The sequence below is a fragment of the Giraffa tippelskirchi genome, chromosome 7 (genome assembly GCF_054371585.1).
Source record: "Giraffa tippelskirchi isolate mGirTip1 chromosome 7, T2T-mGirTip1v1.2.pri, whole genome shotgun sequence".
Classification (NCBI taxonomy): Eukaryota; Metazoa; Chordata; class Mammalia; order Artiodactyla; family Giraffidae; genus Giraffa; species Giraffa tippelskirchi.
In genome coordinates this window covers 74,927,787-74,949,665 of record NC_137281.1, presented here as the reverse complement: position 1 = coordinate 74,949,665, position 21,879 = coordinate 74,927,787, and the positions used below count along the sequence as shown (strand labels likewise).

At 40.6% G+C, this 21,879-nt stretch overlaps 1 protein-coding gene across 2 annotated transcripts in view; it reads right to left on the bottom strand.

Annotated features, from left to right (window-relative positions):
- Window positions 1–411: 411 nt before the first annotated feature.
- CRHBP (corticotropin releasing hormone binding protein) overlaps window positions 412–21,879 on the bottom strand; it is a 32,716-nt gene continuing 11,248 nt past the window's right edge. Inside the window, exon 7 of one of the 2 annotated variants that reach the window (XM_081505675.1) lies at window positions 412–892. In XM_081505675.1, coding sequence (XP_081361801.1) covers window positions 885–892 — 8 coding nt within the window. In that variant the 3' untranslated portion in view covers window positions 412–884. Of the gene's footprint in view, window positions 893–21,030; window positions 21,749–21,879 lie in introns of those variants that run through there. The other variant, XM_081505674.1, reaches the window with a different exon arrangement.

Sequence of the window (21,879 nt, the reverse complement as noted above, 5' to 3'; positions counted from 1 at the left end):
CACAAGCATAAGACAGGATGCTGAAGGGGAAGTTATGGGCCCTTCTTATTTTTCCATCGATAGTCAAAAGTCATGGAAGCACAACGAATAATGAGGAGTTTCAAACAATTCGAAAGAACTAAATGTAGACACTTTGGTGTGTCGTCTGGGTTGGGGCTGCTGATGAGCTGAGATAACTGAGAAGGTGGTTCTCCCTCTCAGGGAAAGTATATCAGATGTTTGGTTATAAATGGTCAGAAAGCATCCTTAAACAAGACAGGGGTATTGATCAGAAAATAATTGTTTGCTGGAAGCAGGGCAGTCTTTTCCATGAGTAATTAAGATGGTGTCACTTGATACCTACTCCAGGGAGAATCACTCTTCCTGTGCAGTGTTATTAACCTGGTGTCATGGCAACAAGCCAGTCAAGGATTCTGTCTCTGGGGTTTTCTTTTATTAATGTGTCTGCTCTTCACAAGTTACAGCTTGCCCTTTCTGTTGTGTTTCTCCAAACACAACTGACAAGCTGGAAGAAAAGGGAGGTAGACTTTAGTATTTAGAGCAAGCCTTCAAGAAAAGCAAAAACAATAAAACAGCTGACTAGCTGTATTGAAAGGTAATCTCCTTCCCCCATACAGGTCCCTATACCTTCATAACTCATGGACCAGTAGCATCAGCATCTCTCAGTTCAGTTCAGTCACTCAGTCATGTCCAACTCTCTGCGACTCCATGGACTGCAGCACGAAAGTCTTCCCTGTCCATCACCAACTCCCAGAGCTTGCTCAAACTCAAGTTCATCAAGTCAATGATGCCATCCAACTATCTCATCCTCTGTCGTCCCCTTCTCCTCCTGCCTTCAATCTTTCTCAGCATCAGGGTCTTTTCCAATGAGTCAGTTCTTCACATCAGGTGGCTGTTGGAAATGCAGATTCTCAGATCCTACCCTAGAATCGGAATTTGACCTTGATCCCCAGGAGTTTCATATTATATGGTTCAAGAAGTACTGCCAAATTTAACCTCCTTTTAAATAGTGACACAGCCAGCAGCTGTGTGCAAGGTATTTCTCTTTTAAGGCAATATGTTTCTTTTTTTTTTCATTAGCCTTGGTGGCCTGATAACATTTCACAAAAACAAGTGGAAAAGAGTAACTGTTTTCTGCAGTAAGAATAAGGATTGGCAATTTAGGCTAAGTTGATCATAAGAAAATGTTTCCAGGCTGTACCATGTATTTTGTCCCTGGGCTTCTCTGGTGCCCTGTCTGGATTAGGAGAGCTGCCCCTCAGACTCTGAGCTCACCTAGTCAGATCAGAGACCGCAGTCTGTGAATCAGGATCCATGTTCCAGAAGCTGCAAATACAGGAGGCTTCTGGTCTAGAAACAGTGCCAAAGAAAAGCTCAAAAGCAAGCTTTGTCTCTTCTAGCCAGGACACAAGATCATGCTGTTGTTTCCTATTCATCACAGCAATGAATGCGTTGTCTAAACCTTGACCTAAGGATCATTATGAAAATGTTTGGATAACTAGAACACCATGTGTGAAGGGCTTTCCTTCATTCCTGACATATGAAATACAACAAGTCAGATCTTACACATAATGAAATGAAAAATGAAGAAATGACCCAGTACTTCCATCAAAAAGCAAATAATAAATCCATTGAATTATCTACATATTGTTCTTCTGAATTATCTACGTATATTGACCAAGGTGGTCAAAGACTTATATGAAAGTGAAAGCTTTTTTGACTTAGTTGTGTCCTACTCTTTGCAACCCCATGGGCCACAGCCCATCAGGCTCCTCTGTCCATGCAGTTCTCCAAGCAAGAACGCTGGAGTGGGTAGCCATTCCCTTCTCCAGGGGATCTTCCCGACCCAGGGATCAAACCTGGGTCTCCTGCACTGCAGACAGAACTATAAACATGAATAAAGAAAAACAAAGATGATTCAAAGAAATGGAAAGATATCCCATGCTCTTGGATTAGAAGAATTAATACTGTTAAAATGGCAATATACTCAAAGCAGTCTATAGATTTAATGCAATTCTTAAAGAGATGGGAATACCAGACCACCTGACCTGCCTCCTGAGAAATCTGTATGCAGGTCAAGAAGGAACAGTTAGACCTGGACATGGAAAAACAGACTGGTTCCAAATTGGGAAAGGAGTACATCAAGGCTGTATATTGTCACCCTGCTTATTCAACTTATATACAGAGTACATCATGAGAAACGCCGGGCTGGATGAAGCACAAGCGGGAATCAAGATTACCGGGAGAATAACCTCAGATACACAGATGACACCACCCTTATGGCAGAAAGCGAAGAACTAAAGAGCCTCTTGATGAAAGTGAAAGAGGAGAGTGAAAAAGTTGGCTTAAAACTCAACATTCAGAAAACTGAGATCATGGCATCCGGTCCCATTACTTCATGGCAAACAGATGGGGAGACAATGGAAACAGTGACAAGACTTTATTTTGGGGGGCTCCAAAATCACTGCAGATGATGACTGTAGCTATGAAATTAAAAGATTCTTGCTCCTTGGAAGAAAAGCTATGACCAACCTAAACAGCATATTAAATAGCAGAGACTTGACTTTGCCGGCAAAGGTCTGTCTAGTCAAAGCTATGGTTTTTCCAGTAGTCATGTATGGATGTGAGAGTTGGACTCGAAAGGAAGCTGAGCGCCAAAGAATTGATGCTTTTGAACTGTGGTGTTGGAGAAGACTCTTGAGAGTCCCTTGGACTGCAAGGAGATCTAACAAGTCAATGCTAAAGGAAATCAGTCCTGAATATTCATTGGAAGGACTGATGCTGAAGCTGAAACTCCAATACTTTGGCCACCTGATGGGAAGAACTGACTCATTGGAAAAGACCCTGATGCTGGGAAAGATTGAAGGCGGGAGGAGAAGGGGACGACAGAGGATGAGATGGCTGAATGGCATCACTGATGGAGACATGAGTTTGAGTAAGCTCCAGGAGTCAGTGATGGACAGGGAAGCCTGGCGCGCTGCAGTCCATGGGGTCACAAAGAGTCAGACACGACTGAGTAACTGAACTGAACTGCTCAAATTACCCATGACATTTTTCACAGAACCAGAACAAATAATCTTAAAATTTATATGAAACTATAAAAACACCAGAATTGCCAAAGCAATCTTAAGGAACAAGAACAAAGCAGGAGGCATAACCCTCCCATACTTCAGACAATACTACAAAACTACAGTAATCAAAGGAGGATAGGGACTTCCCTGGGGTACAGTTTTTAAGACTCTGCACCAGACCATACAGGGACACTAAGATCCCACATGCTGCGGGACGATGAATCCCATGTACTGCAACTAGAGATGTCCACATGCCACAAGGAAGATCCCAGAGGCCACAACTAACACCTGACATGTGTTAGCCGCTCAGTTGTGTCTGACTGTCTGCAATCCCACAGATTACAGCCTGCTAGGTCCTCTGTCCATGGATTCTCCAGGCAAGAATACTGGAGTGGGTAGTCATTTCCTTCTCCAGGGGCTCTTTCCAACCCAGGGATGGAATTCAGGTCTCCTACACTGCAGGCAGGTTCTTTACTGTCTGAGCCACCAGGGAAGCCCTAACACTTGACACAGCCAAATAAATAAATAAATACATATATTTATAAAGGAGCAATCCTCCAGTTTAAAAAAACCCAGCATGGTGTGGGCACAAAAACAGACATATGAATCAATGAAACAGAGAGCCCAGAAATAAACCCACAAACCTATGGTCAATTAATCTTCAACAAAGGAAGCAAGAATATACCATGGGGAAAAGATAGTCTTTTTAGCAAGTGGTGCTGGAAAAGTTGGACAGCCTCATGTAAATCAATGAAGTTAGAACACATCTTCTCACCAGACACAAAAATAAGCTCAAAATGGCTTAAAGACTTAAATATAAGACAAGATACCATAAACTTCTTAGAAGAAATCATAGACAAAACATTCTTTGACATAAATTGTACCACTGTTTTCTTAGGTCAATGTCCAAAGGAAATAGAAATAAAAACAAAAATAAACAAATGGAAACAAATCAAACCTACAGGCTTTTTGCACAGCAGAGGAAACTTAAGCCAAAAGAACAGACAACCTAAGAAATGGGAGAAAATATTTGCCAATGATGTGACCAACATGGCTTAACTTCCAAAATATACAAACAGCTCATACAACTCCACAGAAAAATAAACAACTCAATAAAAAGTGGGCAAAAGATCTAGACAGACATTTCTCCAAAGAAGACACAGATGACTAATAGGCACAAGAAAAGATGCTCGACATTGCTAATCATTAGAGAAATGCAAATTAAAACTACAGTGAAGTACCACATCACATCACACCACATCACACTCATTAGAATGCCCATGATTAAAGTCTACAAATAGCAAAATTGCTGCAGAAGGTGTGGAGAAAAGAGAACCCTCCTACACTATTTGTGGGAAAGTAACTTGGAGCAGCCACTATGGGAAACATTGTGGAGGTTTCTCAGCAAAGTAACGATAGAATTACCATAAAATCCAGCAAGCCCACTTGCTGGCATATATCTGACAAAACTACAGTTCAAAAAGATACACACACCACACTATGTTCATAGCAGCACTATTCACAACGGCCAAAACATGGAAATAACCTAAATGTCTATCTACAGATGAATGGACAAAAAAAGATACATGTCTCTTCTTACATATACACAACAGACTACTACTTAGCCATACAAAAGAATGAAATAATGCCATATACACCAACATGGATGGACCTAGAAATTATCATACTAAGCAAAGTGAGTCAGAAAGAAAAAGATAAATATCATATGATATCACTTATATGTGGAATCAAATATGACACAAATGAACCTATCTATTAAACAGAAACAGACTTAGGGATATAGAGAACAGACTTGTGGTTGCCTAGGGGAGAACCTGCTTGTGGTCCCCAAGGGGGATTGGGGGAGGGGTGGAGTGGGAGGATGGAGTTAGCAGATGTAAGCTTTTGTATATAGAATGGGTAAACAACAAACTCCTACTTCATAGTACAGAGAACTATATTCAATATCTTATGAGAAACCATAATGGAAGAAAATATAAAAAAGAATTTGTACACATGTATAACTGAATCACTTTGCTGTACAGCAGAAATCAACACAACATTGTAAATCAACTATACTTCAATTAAAAATGATTTAAAAAAAAAACAAAAAACCCTGCAAAGTCTATGAGAAGCTTAATCATTTATTATGAGGAGAAACAAAAGGCCTACCTATCATCCAGCGATCCCATCAGATGTTCATCAGTGTCTCTCATTCTGCCCTTCATGCTTCCTAACTTCTTTGAGAACTGATTTTCTCAGCTTGTCCCATCTTTCGAACCCATCCATTGAGCTTTATATTTTACTGACTTTTCTTCATTCTTTAAATTTATTATATTTTAAAAAACTTAATCTTCTGAGGGTTTTTTGCCCATAATGTTCTGCTTTTGTCACATGGTTACATTCCAAATGTTTCTGCAGCCTTGGGTAGAGCACATGTTATCAATGATCTAAGGAGACACATTATTCATCCCTGCACAAGGGAGCACTTTCCAATTAAAGATACTGCTTTGAAAGAGTCTTCCAAATTGGTTTCATTGAGAAAAAAAAAAAAGAAGAAGGCTAAAAGCCTTTCACTTGCAATTTGACAATATCTGGAAAACCTTTGTTAATCATGAAGGTTAGGTGATAACATTTAATTAGCACTGGTTATAAATAGAATATAGGGCTTCCCTCAGGGCTCAGTGGTAAAGAATCTGCCTGCGAATGCAGGGGACACAGATTCAGTCACTAGGTCAGGAAGATCCCCTGGAAAAGGGAATGGCAACCCACTCCAGTATTCTTGCCTGGGAAAGGCTCCCCTGGAATATAGCTTGAAATTTATGTAGGCACAATCTTAAAGTTTCTGAGTAACTGTTGACTGTTCTTTCTACAGTTCCTTCTAAAAATGGGACAATGACATCTAGCAGCCTTTCTTATTTTGGACTTTCAGAGATAGTTTATTTGGGCAAGGGCTGGGTTTTCTTTTGGCCCTTGCCATCTTCAACACCTGGTTCTCAGGTAAGTAGACCAGGGTGAGGTGGAGAAGGAACTGATGAATCCATGGGCATCCACTCCTTTGCCTTTTGTGCTCCTGTATATGAAGTCAGTGTAATTGTGATCATGAGTTCACAGAGGACTATGCAGAGAGAAAATATAGAAGCACCTCAGATCCTTCATTAGCAAACAAGGATTTAGCTACAGCTTTGTTTATAGTACATTAAGGTCGGATATAAAGAAAAGATTTTCAGGGAAAAATAAGTAGTATTTAGAGGAAACCACAATTTGAAAACATACATGCACCCCAATGTTCACTGCAGCACTGTACTCAATAGAGAAGACATGGAAGTAATCGAAGTGTCCGTCTAGATAAAGAAGATATGCTGTATGGACTTCTCCGGTGGTCCAGTAGTTAAGAATCCCCCTGCCAATGTAGGGGACATGGGTTCAGATCTCTGGTCTGGGAAGATTCCACATGCCATGGAGCAACTGAGCTCACACAACACAACTACTGAAGCCTGCAGGCCCCAGGCCCTGCTCTGTAAAAAGAGAAGCCACCACAATGAGAAGCTCTCACACTAGAAAGTAGCTCCTGCTCAAAGCAATGAGAGAAAGCCTGTGCGCAGCAACAAAGACCCCACACAGCCAAAATTAAATATATAAATAAACATTAAAAAAAAAGAAGATACAGTATGTGTAGGTGTGTATATATATGTATGTATGTATGTATGTATGTATGTATGTTTATGGCCTTCTCTGATGGCTCAGTGGCAAAGAACCCGCCTGCCAATGCAGGAGACAAAGGTTCGATCCCTGGGTTGGGAAGATTCCTGGAGAAGGAAGTGGCAACCCACTCCAGTGTTCTTGCCTGGAAAATCCCATGAACAGAAGATCCTGGTGGGCTACAGTCCATGGGGTCACAAAGAGTCGGACAAAATTTAGCAAGTGAGCACACATGCATGCATACACACACACACACACACACACACACACTGGACTACTACTCAGCCATAAAAAAGAATGAAATAATGTCATTTGCAGCAACATAGATGGACCGAGAGATTATCAAACTAAGTACAGTAGGTCAGAGAAAGACAAACATCATATGACATCACGTATATGCGGAATATAAAAAAAAAAAGAACAAATAAACTTATTTACAATACAGAAACAAGACTCACAGATTTAGAAACCAAACTTATGGTTACCAAATGGGAAAAGAAAGGGGAAGGGATAGGGATAAATTAGGAGTTTGGAATTAACATATATACACTGCTATACATAAAATAATCACCAAAGAACTACTATATAGAACAGGGAATTCTACTTACTCAATATTCTGTAATAACCTAAATGGGAAAAGAATCTGGAAAAAAGGATAGGTATATGTATAACTGAATCACTTTTCTGTATACCTGAAACTAACACAACATTGTAAATCAATATTCTCAATAAAAATTTTTTAAAAATTTAAATAAAATAAATGAAAAAAGGAGTATTTAACTTGTCAGTCAGGGATCTCCAGAAAAACAGAACCAACAGGATGTTCTGCCTGCCTCAGGGGTCCCCCATCTTTTTTCTCTTAAGAAGTAGTGAAGTGAAAGTTGCTCAGTCATGTCCGACTCTTTGCGGACCCATGGACTGTAGCCTGCCAGGCTCCTCTGTCCATGGAATTCTCCAGGCCAGAATACTGGAGTGGGTAGCTGTTCCCTTCACCAGGGGATCTTCTCAACCCAGGGATCAAACCCAGTTCTCCTGCACTGCAGGAGGATTCTTTAACATCTGAGCCACCAGGGAAGCAACTTCAGCTGATTGCATGAGGCCCATCTGTATTACAGAGGATAATCTGCTTTCCTCAAAGTTTACTGATTTAATGGTTAATCTCATCTAAAAAACACCTCCACCAGCTACATCCTGACATGCATTTAACCAGATATCAGGGTACCATGGCCTAGCCAAGCTGACACATAAAATTAGCCATCACATTTGGCTATTCTAAGAGTTGGAATTGGGATAGATTTGTTATAATATCCTCAGACAAATGCCCTCAAATCACTTTGAATGGTGTGTTTTGATAAAGGAATAAGGGCCAAGGAGCTTTCAATGTCACTGCTGTGCTGGCAGAAACTGTGAAAGCCGTGCTTCTCACTTTATTTCAGTACGGGCTCCCGCAGGGTGGAGCCGTAATAAGCGGGCAGGCTCTGGTGACAGATCACCGGAGTCTGCATCCTGACTCTACTGCTCTCTGTGCGGTTTGACAGCACTCACTTTTATTCCTCTCTGCTTCAGTTTCTCCCTCCATGTGAAACAGAGATGGGTTTGAATGTACTAAATCGCAGGAAATGTGTAGAACAGTGCAAGGAACATGTTAAGTCTTCAATAAATATTAGCTTTTATTACTACCTGTATTAAAAAGAAAGTCGAACATTTTCTTAATGTTTGCCCATCTTAGAGATAGGGGGTTTTTTGGTTTTGGTTTATTTGTTTTGTTTTTAAACCTGTGGCCTTACAGAAAGTTATACCAGCTTCACCCCTTCCCACATTTACCTTGGGGTTGGCATTTCAGTGTCCCTTAAGGAGTACTCCATGTAAGCATGTTGTTTTTCACCAGCATGGCCAGGGAACAATTGTAGAGGCTCTTGTTAATAAGTCTGAACATGATGGGTAGAAGATTGGTTTTTCAGTGAGCAGATGGCAAGGAGGTGTTATGATTCTATGAAACTTGCAAGTGGACCACCCCACTGCAATAAATTGATTAGTAAATACTACATCAGTAAGGCTAGTCTAAGGAAAAATATGCAAGAATTTGATGTTGCAAAAACAAGCAGCTAGTATCTTTTTACCAAATAAATTCACATCCCTCAAAAGAACCATCTCTTAGTTCCTTTAAATAGCACTTCTTTTCAGCATTTAAGATAGAATTTTATTACCAAAACCTTGACTAATAAACAACTTTTCCAGGAAATGGATGCTCATATTTATAACATCTTCCATGTATCTATATTGGTACTTGGCATTTCATGGGAGCTATCACATTAAAGAGGTAGGTGCTCCTGTTTATGGTACTTCCCAGGTGGCACAGTGGTAAATAACCTGCCTGCCAATGTGGAGAGATGCAAGAGATGCAGGTTCTATTCCTGGATCAGGAAGATCCCCTGGGGTAGGAAATGGCAACCCACTCCAGTATTCTTGCCTGGAATATCCCTTGGACAGAGGAGCCTGGAGGGCTACAGTCCATGGTGTCACAAAGAGTCGGACACAACTGAGCATGCATGCTCCTGCTTACATTTTGCATGTGAAGAAGATAATTCTCAGAGAGGTGTGCTGACTTGTTCAAGGGTTCACAGAAGGTTATTGGTTGATAAACGAATTCAACAATGTAGCAGGATACAATATTAAGTGAAATTTGCTCAGTTGTGTCCAACTCTTTGTGATGCCATGGACTATACAGTCCATGAAATTCTCCAGGCCAGAATATTGGAGCGAGTAGTCTTTCCCTTCTCCAGTGGATCTTCCCGATCCAGGAATTGAACCAGGGCCTCCTGCATTGCAGGTGGATTCTTTACCAACTGAGCTATCAGAGATACAAGATTAACATACAGAAATTGGTGGCATTTCTTTATACCAACAATGAAATAGCAGAAGAGGGGAGTTAAAAAAATAACTTTTAAAATTGTATCCCCTAAAATAAAATACTTAGGAATAAACCTGACCAAGGAGGTGAAATATTTATATGCTGAGAACTATAAGACATGAACAAAGGAAATTCAATATGATTCAAAGAAATGGAAGGATATCCCATGCTCTTGGATTGGAAGAATTAATATCATTTAAATGGTCATTGCAGAGTACATCATGTAAAATGCTGGGCTGGATGAATCACAAACTGGAATCAAGATTGCTGGGAGAAATACCAACAACTTGAGTGATGTATGTGATACCACTCTAATGGCGGAAAGCAAAGAGAAACTAAAGAGCATCTTGATGAGGGTGAGAGAGGAGAGTGAAAAAGATGGTTTAAAACTCAAAATTCAAAAAATTAAGATCATAGCATCCAGTCCCATCACTTCATGACAAATAGATGAGGAAAAAGTAGAAACAGTGACAGATTTTATTTTCTTGGGCTACAATATCACTGAGCACAGCAGCCGTGGTGGCACACTGAGCGCGGCCGAGAGGAGCTATCTGGGGCTGGAGGTCAGGGGCGGTGGCCAAGAGGTGCTACCCTGTGACCGAGGTCAGGGGTGGCGGCCGAGAGGAACTACCATGAGTTCGAGGTAGGGGAGGTGGCTGTGCTTTGTTGGAACAGCCGTGAAGAGAGACCCCACATCCAAGGTAAGAGAAACCCAGGTAAGACGGTGGGCACTGAGAGAGGGGATCAGGGGGCAGACAGGCTGAAACTACAGTCACGGACAACTAGCCAATCTGATCACATGGACCACAGCCTTTTTTAACTCAATGAAACTAAGTCATGCCATGTGGGGCCACCCAAGATGGACGGGTCATGGTGGAGAGGTCTGACAGAATGTGGTCCACTGGAGAAGGGAATGGCAAACCACTTCAGTGTTCTTGCCTTGAGAACCCCATGAACAGTATGAAAAGGCAAAAAGATAGTACACTGAAAGATGAACTCCCCAGGTCAGTAGGTTCCCAATAGGCTACTGGAGATCAGTGGAGAAATAACTACAGAAAGAATGAAGAGATGGAGCCAAAGAAAAAACAACACCCAGTTGTGAGTGGGACTGGTGATAGAAGCAAGATTTGATGTTGTGAAGAGCAATATTGCATAGGAACCTGGAATGTTAGGTCCATGAATCAGGGCAAATTGGAAGTGGTCAAACAGGATATGACAAGACTGAACATCAGCATTCTAGGAATCAGTGAACTAAGATGGACTGGAATGGGTGAATTTAACTCAGATGACCATTAAATTTACTACTGCGGGCAAGAATCCCTTAGAAGAAATGGAATAGCCATCATAGTCAACGAAAGAGTCCAAAATGCAGTACTTGGATGCAATCTCAAAAACGACAGAATGATCTCTGTTCGTTTTCAAGGCAAACCATTCAATATCACGGTAATTCAAGCCTATGCCCCGACGAGTAACGCTGAAGAAGCTGAAGTTGAACGGTTCTATGAAGACCTACAAGACCTTCTAGAACTAACACCCAAAAAAGATGTCCTTTTCATTATAGGGGACTGGAATGCAAAAGTAGGAAGTCAGGAAACACCTGGCATAACAGGCAAATTTGGCCTTGGAGTACAGAAAGAAGCAGGGCAAAGGCTAATAGAGTTTTGCCAAGAGAACGCACTGATCATAGCAAACACCCTCTTCCAACAACACAGGAGAAGACTCTATACATGGACATCACCAGATGGTCAACATCGAAATCAGATTGATTATATTCTTTGCAGCCAAAGATGAAGAAGCTCTATACAGTCAGCAAAAACAAGACTGGGAGCTGACTGTGGATCTGATCATGAACTCCTTATTGCCAAATTCAGACTGAAAATGAAGAAAGTAGGGAAAACCACTAGACCATTCAGGTATGACCTAAATCAAATCCCTTATGACTATACAGTAGAAATGAGAAATAGATTTGAAGGACTAGATCTGATAGACAGAACACCTGATGAACTATGGACAGAGGTTCGTGACATTGTACAGGAGACAGGGATCAAGACAATCCCCAAGAAAAAGAAATGCAAAAAGGCAAAATGGCTGTCTGAGGAGGCCTTACAAATAGCTGTGAAAAGAAGAGAAGTGAAAAGCAAAGGAGAAAAGGAAAGATATTCCCATCTGAATGCAGAGTTCCAAAGAATAGCAAGGAGAGATAAGAAAGCCTTCCTCAGCAATCAGTGCAAAGAAATAGAAGAAAACAATAGAATGGGAAAGACTAGAGATCTTTTCAAGAAAATTAGAGATACCAAGGGAACATGTCATGCAAAGATGGGCTCAATAAAGGACAGAAATGGTAGGGACCTAACAGAAGCAGAAAATATTAAGAAGAGGTGGCAAGAATACACAGAAGAATTGTACAAAAAAGTTCTTCATGACCCAGACAATCATGATGGTGTGATCACTCACCTAGAGCCAGACATCCTGGAATGTGAAGTCAAGTGGGCCTTAGGAAGCATCACTACAAACAAAGCTAGTGGAGGTAATGGAATTCCAGTTGAGCTATTTCAAATCCTAAAAGATGATGCTGTGAAAGTTCTGCACTCAATATGCCAGCAAATCTGGAAAACTCAGCAGTGGCCACAGGACTGGAAAAGGGCAGTTTTCATTCCAATCCCAAAGAAAGGCAATGCCAAAGAATGCTCAAACTACCGCACAATTGCACTCATCTCACACACTAGTAAAGTAATGCTTAACATTCTCCAAGCCAGGCTTCAGCAATACGTGAACCATGAACTTCCAGATGTTCAAGCTGATTTTAGAAAAGGCAGAGGAACCAGAGATCAAATTGCCAACATCCGATGGATCATCGAAAAAGCAAGAGAGTACCATAAAAAATCTATTTCTGCTTCATTGACTATGCCAAAGCCTTTGACTGTGTGGATCACAATAAACTGTGGAAAATTCTGAAAGAGATGGAATTACCAGATGACCTGATCTGCCGCTTGAGAAACCTGTATGCAACTCAGGAAGCAACAGTTAGAACTGGACATGGAACAACAGGCTGGTTCCAAATAAGAAAAGGAGTACATCAAGGCTGTATATTGTCACCCTGCTTATTTAACTTATATGCAGAGTACATCATGAGAAATGCTGGGCTGGAGGAAGCACAAGCTGGAATCATGATTGCCAGGAGAAATATAAATAATCTGAAATATGCAGATGACACCACCCTTATGGCAGAAAGTGAAGAAGAACTAAAGAGCCTCTTGATGAAAGTGAAAGTGGAGAGTGAAAAAGTTGGCTTAAAGCTCAACATTCAGAAAACTAAGATCATGGCATCTGGTCCCATCACTTCATGGCAGATAGATGGGGAAACAGTGGCTGACTTTATTTTTCTGGGCTCCAAAATCACTGCTGATGGTGATTGCAGCCATGAAACAAAAGACACTTACTCCTTGGAAGGAAAGTTATGACCAACCTAGACAGCATATTAAAAAGCAGAGACATTACTTTGCCAACAAAGGTCCATCTAGTCAAGGCTATGGGTTTTCCAGGAGTCATGTATGGATGTGAGAGTTGGACTATAAAGAAAGCTGAGAGCCGAAGAATTGATGCTTTTGAACTGCAGTGTTGGAGAAGACTCTTGAGAGTCCCTTGGGCTGCAAGGAGATCCAACCAATCCATCCTAAAGGAGATCAGTCCTGGGTGTTCATTGGAAGGACTGATGCTGAAGCTGAAACTCCAATACTTTGGCCACCTCATGCGAAGAGCTGACTCATTGGAAAAGACCCTAATGCTGGGAAGGATTGAAGGCAGGAGGAGAAGGGGACGACAGAGGATGAGATGGTTGGATGGCATCACTGACTCGATGGATATGTATTTGGGTGGACTCAGGGAGTTAATGATGGACAGGGAGGCCTGGCATGCTGTGGTTCATGGGGTCGCAAAGAGTCGGACACAACTGAGCGACTGAACTGAACTGAATATCACTGCAGTAAGTGACTGCAGCCATGAAATTAAAAGACACTTGCTCTTTGGAAGGAAAACTGTGACAAACCTAACAGTGTGTTAAACTATGACATCAGTTTGCTGACAAAGATTGTATAGTTAAAGCTATGGTTTTTCCAGGAATCACATACGAATGTGAGAGTTGGACCATACAGAAGACTGAGCACCAAAGAATAGATGCTTTTGAACTGTGGTGCCGGAGAAGACTCTTGAGAGTCCCTTGGACAGCAAGGAGATCAAACCAGTCAGTTCTAAAGGAAATCAACCCTGAATATTCATTGGAAGAACTGATGCTGAAGCTGAAGTTCCAATACTTTGGCCACTTGACATGAAGAGCCAACTTGTTGGAAAAGACCCTGATGCTGGAAAAGATTGAGGGCAGGGAGAGAAGAGGATGACAGAGGATGAGATGGTTGGATGGCATCACTGACTTAATGGACATGAGTTTGAGCAAACTCCAGGAGAGAGTGTAGGACAGGGAAGCGTGGTGTGCTGCAGTCCATGGAGTCACAAAGAATCAGACACAAGTAAGTGACTCAACAGCAACAACAAATGGTCATACTACTCAAAGCAAACTACAGATTTAATCCCTATCAAATTATCTATGACATTTTTCACAGAACTAGAACAAATAATCCTAAAATTCATATAGAACCATAAAAGACCCAGAATTGCCAAAGCAATCCTAGAGGAAAAGAACAAAGTAGGAGGCATAACCTTCACAGACTTCAGACAATACTGCAAAGCTACAATAATCAAAACAGCATGGTATTGGCACAAAGACAGGCATATGGATCAACAGAACAGAATAGAGAGTCCAGAAATAAACCCACACACCAAAGGTCAAAAAGCTTCTCCGTCCATGAATTTTTCAAGCAAGAATACTGGAGCAGGTTGCTATTTCCTCTCCCAGGGGATCTTCCCCACCCAGGGATTGAACCTGAGTCTCCTGTGTCTCCTGCATTATAGACAGATTCTTTACCATTGAGCCATAGGGGAAGCCCTAATAATGATTAGCAAAACCTTATACAGTTAAATTAATTACTGATGAAATCACTTCACTAACTAGTTGTCTCTGTATAGTTTGAATGCTTTAATAAATTAAGTACTCACAAACTACTTGCTTAATTATTATAAAAACACATCTTAAAGGGAAAAAAGAACAAGGATTATGAGGGTGTGAATTTTGGTGATGTTTTCCATAAAGTAGGTCTTTCACTGTCCCTCACATCACACCACACGTGTAGCCATCTACTTTGCTTGGCTTGACTGGGTTGATTACCTCTGAATCACTGATAGAACAGGACCCATTTTTTAATACTTCAGAAAACTGGAGAGAGGAGGGTAGTTGGGGAGTGGGAAGTCCTTCTTTCTAGGAAACCCAAATGTCTGATAACTCATCTAGTTACAAAGATCATGGTTCTGTTCAACTCATACAGCTGTATGTCCTAGTATTGATATTGTCTTCTCCATAAGGCACAAAACACTTCACATTTTCAATTTTTCAGCACAGAGGGATTGAGTACACTGTTGTAACCAAGAGCAAAACCCTGAGTCCAATTTGGAGACCTTGATTTTCACAATATTTTCAAATCCTCTAATCAAGCCTTCTTTCTCTTACCCATATTTTTTTCCCTTGCTTCTCTGCTGCTTTCTCTACATAATTTGTCTTAACACATGAAGAAAGCACTTTTAAATACAAAGAGGAAAATGGATGGTGATCATTACAAATGACCTACTAGAACTGAGGCCATTCAGTTCACTTATTTCAGCATACAAAAGTGTTTCTTCTGAAATACCCCAAAGCACCGAGATAAGTGTTTTCAGATATAATTTCATGTGATTACCCCATAATAAGAGCCCTTATCCACAACTCTCTATCAGGTCTTATAAGCACATATGCAAACTACCTTCAAGTAAATCCTATGCATCAATTTTTTTTTTTTCCATGAAGATTCACTTTGCAGGTCAACTTTTATAATATTGTTGTTGTTGTTTAGTCACTAAATCGTATCCAACTGTTTTGCAACTCCATGAACAGTAGCCTGTCAGGCTCCTCTGTCCATTAGATTTTCCAGGCAAGAATACTGGAATGGGTTGCCATTTTCTTCTCCAAGGATATTTCTGACCCAGGGATTGAACCCGAGTCCCCTGCATTGGCAGGCAGATTCTTTACCGCTGAACTGTGAGGGAAGGCCCTGATAATGTTGCCACTCTATCAAATAGCAAGAAAGGAAAGTTTGAAGTTGGGAGAGATCTGGAACAATCTTTGTCACAAAAATTTGTCCCATGTCAAATATATTTCCTCCCTGAGAAAAAAACTACAAAGCAAGGCAGAAAAACTCGTGGAGTAAAATGCAAAGTTAAATATTTAAATATAAAACCAGAAACATTAAGTTGCTATTATGGACTTACTTTGCTGCCAAATGAAGCAAAGAATGTTTTAAACTAATATTTAAGAGAGGGCAGTGCAGTTTCAGAAGACTGGTATAGAATTTATTTTTACCCATTATTTTTTCCTAGAGCAGGGATTTTTATTCTGAAACCTTTATGGGCTTCAGGGATTTGTGAATTCTTAGAAATTTGGAGCTGTTCTTATGTATACAGGCTTTTCTTTTTTTTTTTTCTGGGAGATGATCTGTAGTTACTGGCCAATTTTCAAAGGAGTCTAATCTAAGAATCACTGTTCTTAGATGATTTTTTAAGACAGATAGGAAACTTGAATGCAACGATATCAGCTCAAGTCCAGTGTTCATGAGATCAAAGATGTACATTTGAGGTATGTTTCTTTGGGAGACAATCAGATCAGGATTGTCTGGACAGTTGCAGCAAAACCAGACAGAGAAATTAGAGAACAGCTGAGAACTGGATTTAGACAGGCCCATGGTATGAACTATGGTAACATTCAATGCTATACCAAAATCATCATCATCACCATTTCAGTAGCTGAACCCAAAAAATTTTTTTTTACTCCTTGTTGTTGTTGTTCAGTGGCTCAGTCATGTCCGACTCTTTGAGACCCCATGGGCTGCAGCAAGCCAGGCTTCCCTGTCCCTCACCATCTCCAAGAGCTTGCTCAAACTCAGGTCCATTGAGTCAGTGATGCTATCCAACCATCTCATCCTCTCTTGTCCCCTTCTCCTCCTCTCTTCAATCTTTCCCAGCAGCAGAGTCTTTTCTAATGAGTCAGTTCTTTGCATCAGGTGGCCAAACTACTAAAGCTTCAGCTTCAGCATCAATCCTTCCAATGAATATTCAGGATTTATTTCCTTTAGGATTGACTGGTTGGATCTCCATGCAGTCCAAGGGACTCTCAAGAGTCTTATTCAACACCACAGTTCAAAAGCATCAATTCTTTGCACTCAGTCTTCTTTATGATCCAACTCTCACATCCATACATGACTACTGGAAAAATCATAGCTTTGACTATATGGACTTTTGTTGCAAAGAGCCACATAAAATCCAATTCCTATTCAACAGGCAGCCTTCCATGACATCTTTCAAGGATCCAGGCTCCTTGCATCTTATGACTCTGTCTTCTTGTATTGCCTTGGAGTCCTCTCTTATAACTTAAATATCTTGCCAATAGATAAGGGAAGAGAAAGAAGGTATGGAGGATCACATGAGGGTTGGACATCATTTTACCCATACTCCTTCAGTCAAAACTCAATCACAGAACCAAATCTAACTGTAAGGGAGGTTAGAAAATGTAGTCTAGCTGCATACTCAGGAGGTAGAAATATAACTTGTGAACAAAGCACATTTCTGCCCTATTCTCGTAAGTGAAAATAGCAGTGCCAGGAAGAGTTTGGAGATGGAGAAGACATAATCCTTCAGATACTAGAAGAAAGTCCAGTATCATAGTCAGACCAATGTATCCCACATGTAATAGGCTGGAAGACAGAGGCAGAAGAGGCAGAGGAGACAGAGAAGGGTCTAGAGGATGGAGTGGGCACAGTGACACAAAACCTATGAGCAAAAACATTCAGAATTTCAGATACAGAGGCAGCAGGAATTTGAAATTTCCTTAGTCAGTAGTAGAGCAAATTAAGCAATAGAGGCTTATGAATGACTTGCTCGAGTAAGTGGCAGGGCTGGGATTCAAAGAGGTCTGGCTCTAGAGTTGACAACCTTAGCCACTATGCATACTGCCTTTTTTATTTAGAAAGTCAAATTTGGCCAGAATTTCATGTAACATATTACTTTCTTAATGGCAGTGCGAGTGAAGACTTGCACTTTCCCCCTCGCCTGAGAGCTCATCTGCAATTTTGTTTCTAGAAAGCCATCCCAGAGTCACCCATTTAGTATTAAGGAGACGTGGGGTTTGGAGTGGAGGATAAGATTAGAGTCAGACAAGAGCTAGGATGAAATAACCAAGAGCTAGGAAGATTATAGAGATGTGGCCTGGGCGCAATGGTAGGGAGTCAAGGCAGACCATATGTGACTTGACTCCTAAACCAGCGTGGTGGACAAGAGCTATGCCGATTCCTCCTATTCGAGGTCAGCATTGGTGCTAGAGCCGTTCAGAGCCTACAGACAGGATCAGCTGCGGGGGAGGCACAGGGGAAACTGATAAGACCTGCCATCATCTATCCTCAAATGTTATTGGTAACCTTACTCTGCTTCATGGTCCCAGAAAACAGCCCTAACTAATCCTAACTTCCTGAGAAGTGTCCTGGGATGAAACAAGGCAACTCAATCAGTACATGCCCTTCAGAGCACAAAGCAAATGCCCCACTGAGAATATGGAGGACCTGGGACAGCATATTTGCTTACAAGTGAGAATTAATAATAAAAATGACAGTGAACATGTACAAGACACAGCACTAGAGCTATATATATATTTACCCAATTTTACAGATTTAAAATTGAGTAATAGCAACTTATGAATGACTTGCTCAAGTAAGTGGCAGGGCTGGGATTCAAAGAGGTCTGGCTCTAAAGTTGACGACCTTAGCCACTATGCATACTGCCTTTTTTATTTAGAAAGTCAAATTTGGCCAGAATTTCATGTAACATATTACTTTCTTAATGGCAGTGCAGTGAAGACTTGCACTTTCCCCCTCCCCTGAGAGCTCATCTGCAATTTTGTTTCTAGAAAGCCATCCCATCCTTTTGGAATGAAGACTAAATCATGGATATCCAAAGAATAAGTCACAGACAGTTCACTGGAGTGACTGTCCTCTCAAAGAGTGTACTCTAATATGCTGTCACAAGCTCTGCAGTCACATGTCACAAATAAATCACTGCAGAATGTCAAGATTAGGAGAAACCTTAGGGACCACAGTCCCACCCACTTTAGTGCAGAGAGGCTAAGTAGTTTGCAAGATCCCTCAGGGACAAAAACAACTTGTCCTAACTTCCATGATAAAAATACTTCCCTCCTGACCTCAGACCATTTATTTTCCCTACTTAGTATAAGGGGATCATGAGGGTTAAGAGCCAGAAACTTCTAATGGTTGTATAAGAGACTGCATTAATTCTTTGGCCAAGACATTTCTCCAAAGAAGACATACAGATGGCTAACAAACACATGAAAAGATGCTCAACATCACTCATTATTAGAGAAATGCAAATCAAAACCACAATGAGGTACCATTTCACACCAGTCAGAATGGCTGCTATCCAAAAGTCTACAAGCAATAAATGCTGAGAGGGTGTGGAGAAAAGGGAACCCTCTTACACTGTTGGTGGGAATGCAAACTAGTACAGCCACTATGGAGAACAGTGTGGAGATTCCTTAAAAAACTGGGAATAGAACTGCCATATGACCCAGCAATCCCAGTGCTGGGCATACACACTGAGGAAACCAGAACTGAAGGAGACACGTGTACCCCAATGTTCATCCCAGCACTGTTTACAATAGCCAGGACATGGAAACAACCTAGATGTCCATCAGCAGATGAATGGATAAGGAAGCTGTGGTACATATACACAATGGAATATTACTCAGCCATTAAAAAGAATACATTTGAATCAGTTCTATTGAGATGGATGAAACTGGAGCCCATTATACAGAGTGAAGTAAGCCAGAAAGAAAAACACCAATACAGTATACTAATGCATATATATGGAATTTGAAAGATGGTAACGATAACCCTATATGCGAGACAGAATAAGAGACACAGATGCATAGAACAGTCTTATGGACTCTGAGGGAGAAGGTGACGGTGGGACGTTCTGGGAGAATAGCATTGAAACGTGTATATTATCATATGTGAAACAGAACACCATTCCAGGTTCAATGCATGAGACAAATGCTCAGGGCTGGGGCAATGGGATGACCCAGAGGGATGGGATGGGGAGGGAGGTGGGAGGGGGGTTCAGGATGGGGAACACATGTAAACCCATGGCTGATTCATGTCAATGTATGGCAAAAAACACTACAATATTGTAAAGTAATTAGCCCCCAAATGAAATAAATAAATTTATTAAAAAAAAAAAAAAAGAATTCTTTGGCCACTAGAGGGACTGTGAAAAAGATAAAAGGGTTCAACTTCATGGAATTTATTTTCTATAAAATAAGAAACCCAGCATCTTACATAACTAATCAGGAATTATATAGCCATCTGTTTAGACATTTATTCATTCATCCCAGCATTTGTTCATCTATCCATTTAGGCATTTATTCATCCATTTGCTAAAGGATCTACTCATTCCAGAATATCTACTGAGACAAAATTTAGGCTCAAACCTGGGTATTTTTAGTATTTTCAGTCACTATTTTTCTTTCCACCAGGTTGCCAGATTTCGTTAACAATCCCAGTATATGGGATTCCAGTACATTCCATTATAAAATTAACTTTATATTAAATATGTTTGGGGACCCAGAATCAAGTCATTAGTTATAGCACAGTTTGCAGTTTTCATCCATTAATCCAAAGAGGACTTATTCACTCTGGAGTATTTCCTTTGTTTCTCAAGACTATTTCTGACCTCAAGGTGTCTTTTCACGGGCCCACATGCTTGGTCTCAAGCTGATCATGGACAAGGCTTAGTCAACAATAAACTATCTTCAGTACCAAAAATGTACTCAGATTTCTGCTTAAGGCCTTTGTTGTTCTTGTTGAAAAGTACACTCTTCACTGTGGCAAAGATATGTATTCTCAGTTTTCTTGGAGAAGAGTGGAAAAGTGATCCCCACATCCTGCTTCCCTATCATGACCAATCAGTGTTGTTTGTGCAAACGCTGAAATTTTACCTTTTGTGCCTAATAATTCTACTTACCAACCCAGAGTTCTCTGAGCTCTAAGAAGTCTAAAATGATTTAGTTCAGCATTTAGTTCTCACCTGAGAACATTATTTTCTGATGGTAGTAAGGTAAGTAACTACTCAGGTAAACAAAGCAGGTTGCTGAGGTGCCAACATTCTGAATATGTTTATTCATGCTTGTATTTACGATTGTAAAATGTTTTCCATGCTACAAATGTTTGTTAAAAACAAGCTGTTACAAATCAATAAATAATACCAGCTACAACTACTCTCTACTATAAACAGAATAAGCAGAAAATAAACAAATGCTACTACTTTGGTATACACAGACATGCATTTTCTGTTATAAAGCTGATAATGCCATCATTTTTATTTCTTTGTAGTATTTTCCCTTGTGATACAAGTTTTTATTGCACATTTCTTTGCACTTGTCTTACCAGTTCAGGTTGACAGCATATAAAAGAATTACAGGAAACTGTTTTTCTACCAAGGGAGAGGGGCTTATTTTCTGCCATATAGTCATTTATATAACAAATGAAAAAGAAGCAAGGTACAAAAATTAGTGTGTGTGATATGTGCTCAAAGTTGGGAATACTGACTGGTATGAAAGGTTCTTAACTAGCTGCTCATCAAAATCATATATAATAGCCATTAAAAACTCCCTTAGCTAGCAGCATGGAAGTCATTGACTTGTTTATTCAAAGAGTAGACAAACAGAATTCCTGGATACTGTTTCCATTCGGGTTTTCCAGCTCGTATGGTTCCAGCTGACGATACTCAAAAGTCACACGATTTATATGTTTTCCACTGGAGACCATGCGCACCACCGTGTGGTCACAGCCAACTTTCATCTGGGCTATAATTCATGGAAAAAGTAAGTTTCCCAGTAGGTTAGAAACCGCATAGCCAAGCCATTTCTGTCCACAAGATCACTTAAACAGGGCGGAAGCAAGGAGATGTAGCTTCCTCTCACGTACTCAAACCAAG